This window comes from Orycteropus afer, unplaced genomic scaffold, assembly GCF_000298275.1.
Source record: "Orycteropus afer afer isolate SDZICR_OR568_19922 unplaced genomic scaffold, OryAfe1.0 scaffold00037, whole genome shotgun sequence".
NCBI classification, from domain to species: Eukaryota; Metazoa; Chordata; class Mammalia; order Tubulidentata; family Orycteropodidae; genus Orycteropus; species Orycteropus afer.
In genome coordinates, this window is record NW_006921624.1 from 2281303 (window position 1) to 2287757 (window position 6455).

The window sequence follows — 6455 nt, forward strand, 5'->3', positions numbered from 1 at the left end:
TGACATCATACAAAGTGTGTGGTAGTACCTAATTTTGATTTTATTTTGCATTTCTATGTTGATTAAGGATGTTGGACACTTACTCATGCACTTATTGATTATCTTCTTTTTCAAAATATCTGTTTAAGTCTTTTGTTCCTTATCTTATTGAGTGTCTTAGTAACATGTTGTAGGAGATATTTATATATTCTTATTTTAATAATTTATCTTATTTTAATTTTGTTATTGAGAATACACACAGTAGAATGTATGCCAATCCAACAACTTCTGCATGTGCAGTTCAGTGACATTGATTATATTCTTCGAGTTGTGCAACTATTATTACCTTCCTTTTCTGAGTTGTTCCTCCCCGTTCACATAAACCCACTGCCCCTAAATCCCCTACCTAATCTTTCAGTTACTATTATCAGTTTTATTCCAAATAGATAGTTCTTAAAAGAGCACAATGCTCAAGGCAGACATTCTTTACTGGTTAAATAAACTATTGTTTGGTTTTAAGAAGACTCAGGGAATATTTTAGTTTAAGATTTAAAGAGTATCTCAGGACAATAGTTTTAGGGATTAGTCTAACTTCCATGGCTCCAGAATGTCTGGAGTCCACGAGAATTTGAAATTCTATTCTGTATTTCCCCTCTGTTGATCAAGGTTCTTCGATAGGATCTTTGATCAAAATGTTCAGTAATGGTAGTTAGGCACTTCTAGTTCTTCTAGTCTCATGGCAAAAGGACAGAGTTGTTCATGGAGGCATTTAGACACACATTCCATTTCTTCCTCCTATTCCTGACTCTCCTACTTCCAGGCAAATAGAGATCAATTGTACCATGAATGGTTGCTTGCAAGCTTTTAAGACCCCAGACACTACACAATGAACTAGGAAGTAGAACAGAAGCATGTTTTGGTTACCTCTAGCACAGCTCTAACAGAAAAATACCACAAATGGATGGCCTTAACAAAGAGGAGTTTAATCTCTCACAATTTAGAAGGCTGGAGGTCTGAGCTCAAGGTGCCAAGCTCGAGGGGCTGGTGAAAGCCCCTTGACCTTGGGCTTCACTTCTGCCTCTTGCTCCTGGCCCACTGAAGCTAGAGGCTTTCTTCACTCAGGCAGCTGCTGGCTGCTGAGGCTGACAAACCCAAGATTACCAAACAACATGACAAGCCACTAGTTCAAGTCCAGAGACAGTTCCAAGACCACCAGGGCACAGCAGGCTTCTGAATGAAGGCTAGTCTATGTCCAGGGTTCAAGTGTGTCAAAAAGCTGCAGAGACCTTTCTCAAGAGTTCTCCTTATATACTGGAAGCAGACCACATCCCTAAGGCAGCTACTAAGCTGCTCCAGTAGATTGCATCATGGAGGTGATTACCAATCTCATCATGCAGAATAACTACATCCACCTGCCCTGCCATTCAAAAACCAGGCTCAGCCAAGTTGACACATAACCTTAACTACCACAGGGAGGTTATGCATTTAGTCACCACATTGACAATGTATTTGCCAACCTCATATGATCAAATCTTGTTTCTTCTCTTCATCACAGTCTTCCCTCCAAAACAGAAAATAAGAGTTTTTAAAATGTTACATGGGCTTTCTATCTTTTGCAATTTGTCCTGAATTACAAAGTGACTGACCTGAGATTGTTATTTCTTTCTCATTTAGGAATCTATGATCTTTAACAACAGTAAGTCAACTCAAATGCCTTATAATTACCATGTCCCCATATCTTTCATACCAAAAAAACCACCAAAAACCAAATGCACTGCTGTCGAGTTGGATCCAACTCATAGTGACCCCTCCTTGGGTTTCTGAGGTTGTATCACTATGGAAGTAGATTGCCCCATCTTCCTTCCAAGGAGCAGCTGGTGGGGTTGAACCACCAGCCTTCTGGTTAGCAGTCAAATGCCTTAGGCACTACACCACCAGAGCTCCTATAGTGCTCTATTTATTGTATAAGCCTGTTTTCACTCCTACCAATACAGCAAGCCAATTTTTCTCAGGTGAGCATCTTAGTAATTATAACAACTTCTGCATGCCATAGTTGCCACCATCCCACCTAACACCAGCAATGCTCTCCATTGCTCTCTGGACAGCAAGTGATCCTAAACTAGAATCCTTTCCTGAGTGTCTTCTTAGGATCACTTCTGTACTTACTGTCTTACATTGGGTTCCCTCAGAAGAAAATTCTGAGGAAAGTATTTGAATACAAGTCATTTACTATAAAGATGATTCCAGGAAAAACCAATGAGAGAGTGAAGATGTGTTTTGGTTACCTAGTACCACTTTGACAAGAATATACCACCAACGGGATGGCTTGAACAAACAGGAGTTTATTTTCTTACAGTTTGGAGGCTTTAAGTCCAAGTTCAAAGGGGCTGGATGAAAGTCCCTCAACCTTGAGCTTCAGCTCTGCCTCCTGCTCCTGGCCCACTGAAGCTGGAGGCTTTTCTTCATTCAGCTTCTGACTGCTGAGACTGACAAGCCCAAGTCTGAAAAGTAAAAAGGCACAGTCCTATGTTACCAAACCACAAGGCAAGCCGTTAATTCAAGTCCATTGAAAGTCCCAAGGTCAGCAGAGCATAGCAGGCTGCTGAACAATGACACAGCTACATGCAGGGTTCAAGCATGCCATAAGCTGGAGACCATTCCCAAAAGACCATTCCCAAAGGTGTTTCTTATATGTGGAAGCAGACCACATCCCTAAAGCAGCTATTCAGCTGCTCCAGTAGCTTGCACCAAGGAGTTAATTACCAATCTCACCATGGGGAATAACTACATTCAGCTGCCCAGCCACTTAACTAGGCCCAGCCAAGTTGACACACAAACTTAACCACCACAGGATGCAAGACATGGAAAAGTAGGTAGTCAATATATTGTATGGTAACAATAAGTTACCACTGAGAGGAATTGGGGTTCAGACCTCTGAGAAATGGTTGGCCCACCCAATGTATAATGTAACTGGGATTTGTTTCCACCAGCTCCCACCTGTCTTTGACTAAGAGATTCTTCTGGAGCCATGAAAACCTTATCCCATCTGGCATTTGCGAGAGTAGACAAAGTTTGCCTCTGTTCTCAGAGGAAGAGAGAGAGTTCTCAGATTCGACTCATAGCGACCCCTCCTTGGGTTTCTGAGGTGGTATCACTACAGAAGTAGATTGCCCACCTTTTCTTCTGAGGAGTGGGTGGTGGGTTTGAACTACCAGCCTTCTGATTAGCAGTCAAATGACTTAGGCACTAGGCCACCAGAGCTCCTATTAGGGGAAAAGAGACCCCACATTCAAACAGGTTTAATAGAGACAATTTTATTAAGCCTTGGACAGAACAAAAACCAAACAAAGACAATCATCCTAGATGAGGGAAACCATTAGTATGAGAAAGCTGAATGGAGTCCACCAAGTCATGGCCATATGGCTAATTATATATGATTTTAAATCATCACAAAATCATGATTAAACCAAAAAAGAAAAAAGAAAAGAAAAAAACTCACTCCAGTCGAGTCAGATCCGACTCATAGCGACCCCTCCTTGGGTTTCCGAGGCAGTATCACTATGGAAGTAGGATTGCCCAACCTTCCTTCCGAGGAGTGGCTGGTGGGCTTGAACCTCCAGCCTTCTGATTAGCAGTCACATGCCTTAGACACCAAGCCACCAGAACTCCTAAATCATGATTAGTGGTAGATAAATTTGTCACTTTACAGGTAGAACTACAGAAGCAAGGTAAAGACCCTGATTTGGATTTGAAAATAGGAAAGGGTTACAGGATTGGTCCTGGGCCTTGACTACCTGGCTAGGTAATGGTCCCGATAGGTTATAACTCATGACCATGCAGCCTAAGTCTTAGCCATGAGGTGGCTACTAAACAATATCAAGACCCCAACCTTAATTTAAATTAAAAAAGGACACTCTGTGTAATTTCCCTTGTCCTTTGTGAAAATATAATCTACTTTCAAATATACTCTTTCTAAAGGGAAACTGCCCCTCCCTAGGTTTGTCCTGGAACTTGTCTGTGCATAGCCACAGTGACGGTGTAATGGTCAGAAAGAACCCAGGTGGCATCTAAAACTTTTGTCAAGCCTCAAAACGAAGTTAGGGTTCCCACTGTAGACAACAACCCCAAATGCTTTAGAATTTAAGCCCTCATACAAGAGTCATAGGAGTTCTCAGAAGTTGTCACAATGACCAAGGATTGTGAATACTGCAGAAATGTAAGAAATGTATCAGTTAACTTTGTGAAAGAAACCAGCCCAAAACATAGTGGGTTAAAACAATCATTTTTATTTTCTCACAGTTCTGTGGATCAGCTGAGCAGTAATAGATTGGGCTGAATTGTCTGTGGCCAAATGTTCTAGAAAGTCTCGCTAACAACTGTGAACCTCACTTGGTATGGCCAGGATTGTTGGGACAGCTGGAGCCACTCTTCCTGTGGTCTTGCATTAGACTAGAATGTGTTTCTTTACACGGTAGTATCTGGGTTCCCAAAAACCAAGTGGCCATGCACAGCTCTTTTCAAGATTCTAAATAAGTTTGCTAACATTTTATTAAATAAAACAAGTCACACCACCTGCTTAAATTCAAAGTACACTATGGGGAAAGTGTTCTTCTGTTGAGTATATTTCCTAGAGCTCCTTTCATGTCCCGATTTCTCAGGCTATAGATAAAAGGATTTAGCATGGGAGTAACCAATGTGTATAATACAGCCACAATGACATCCTTGTCACTGGAGTTATTGGATGAGGGGAAAAAGTACAATCCAATAATTGCCCCATAATACAGAGACACCACAGAGAGGTGGGAGCCACAGGTGGACAAGGCTTTGCAAATCCCCTTGGCTGAGGGGACTCTCAGGATTGTGGCCCCAATGTGGCCGTAAGAGACAAGGATGCATATGAAAGGAAGGGTAATGACCACCCCTCCCACAGTGAGGATAACCAGTTCATTGGTTGTGGTGTCTGAGCTGGACAGCTTAAGTAAGGCAGAGAGGTCACAGAAGAAGTGGGAGAGAGTATTGTCTCCACAGAAAGAGAGATGGGCCAGGAGCAGAGTGTGCAGGAGAGCACTGGCAAAGGATGAGACCCAAGACATAGTTACTAGCAGGAAACACAGGCTCTGACTCATGACAGTGGTGTAGTAGAGGGGGTGACAAATGGCCACATATCTGTCATAGGCCATTGAGGTCAGAAGGAAGTTGTCAATACAACCAAAAAATAAGAAAAAAAATACCTGGGAAATGCACCCAGAGTATGAGATGGATTGACTCTGTGTCTGCATGTTTATCAGCATCTTTGGGGCTGTGACTGATGAGAAAGAGACATCAGTGAGGGCCAAGTGGCTGAGGAAGAAGTACATGGGGGTGTGGAGGCGAGGATCCAGCCTGATGAGCAGGATGATGAGCAGGTTCCCCAGCACCGTGGTCAAGTACATGCCCAGGAACAGGGCGAAGAACATGCCCTGCTGCTCCGGCCGGATGGGAAGCCCCAGGAGGAGAAATTCAGACAAGGAGCTCTGATTATCCCTCCTCATCCTCTTCTTCTCTTTAGTTGTCAATAGGAAAAGAGATGGCAATGTGAAGGAATAAGGAATCATTATGATGGTCATAGAATGAGAACATGTATTTGGGCTACTCAGTATATAAATCTTGTATATCTCATGCTTTTTTGTTCCAGTAATGAGAGTCAGCAATAGTCTCTAGAAATCTACAAAAGCTATTTTGGAGGAACCATGATTTATCAGATCAGACCAGGTTCAGACTAGAGATTAAGAAATTAGTGTGAAAGGCTAGGTAACTAACTGGTTCTTAGAAAGAACATTAAATTTCAAAATTTCAACAAACAAAAAACCAGTTGCTGGAGAGTTGGTTCCAACTCATGGTGCCTCCATGTATCACAGAGTAGAACACACCCCATGAGCTTTTCAAAGCTGTGACTTTGTGGAAGCAGGTCACAGTCCTTTCTTCTGAGACATTGCTAGGTGGGTTCACACTACCAAACTTTTGGTTAGTAACTGAATGCAGACTACAAGAAATGGAAAATCTAATTGGTCTGTTGCCCTCCTTTAGCCCTATTCTTCATAGTCTTCTCTCACACTTTTTGGTTAATTTTTTTTCCATGAGTTGCATAGGATAAGACAATTCAGTGGGCTGCTCAACATCTCCCAGAAATCTGGATTCGCACACATAATAAGAAACTTCATAAGTAACTAGCCAAGGCAAGGACATTAAGGACAGGAATCTATGTCAATAACATACAGGATCTAGTGGTATACCTTATAGGATAGCCATCAGTCCTTCCTTAACAAAATTCTTTCTCATTCCTCAACATTTTCAGTCTTCCATCATCCTTTCTATGGAAATGTTCATGGAATGGAGAGAAAAAAAATCTAATTTCTCTTCCAAGTTCCTACTTTATTTTTCTCCGCAGTTCAAATGAAAGTTCTCTTGTTCAAGTCTTCAGATCTCGAGGAAGTTCA

The 6455-nt window shown here is 41.9% G+C and overlaps 1 protein-coding gene across 1 annotated transcript; it reads right to left on the bottom strand.

Annotated features, from left to right (window-relative positions):
• Positions 1-4571: 4571 nt before the first annotated feature.
• Positions 4572-5537, bottom strand: LOC103193504 (olfactory receptor 50-like). Its single transcript, XM_007936741.2, has one exon. The coding sequence runs from the start codon at positions 5508-5510 to the stop codon at positions 4572-4574; it is 939 nt and encodes a 312-aa protein (XP_007934932.2). The 5' UTR covers positions 5511-5537.
• Between the last annotated feature and the right edge of the window lie 918 nt (positions 5538-6455).

Excerpts from the sequence above, each read along its gene's own strand:
- LOC103193504 (XM_007936741.2), bottom strand. The coding sequence starts at position 5,510 with ATGAGGAGGGATAATCAGAGCTCCTTGTCTGAATTTCTCCTCCTGGGG.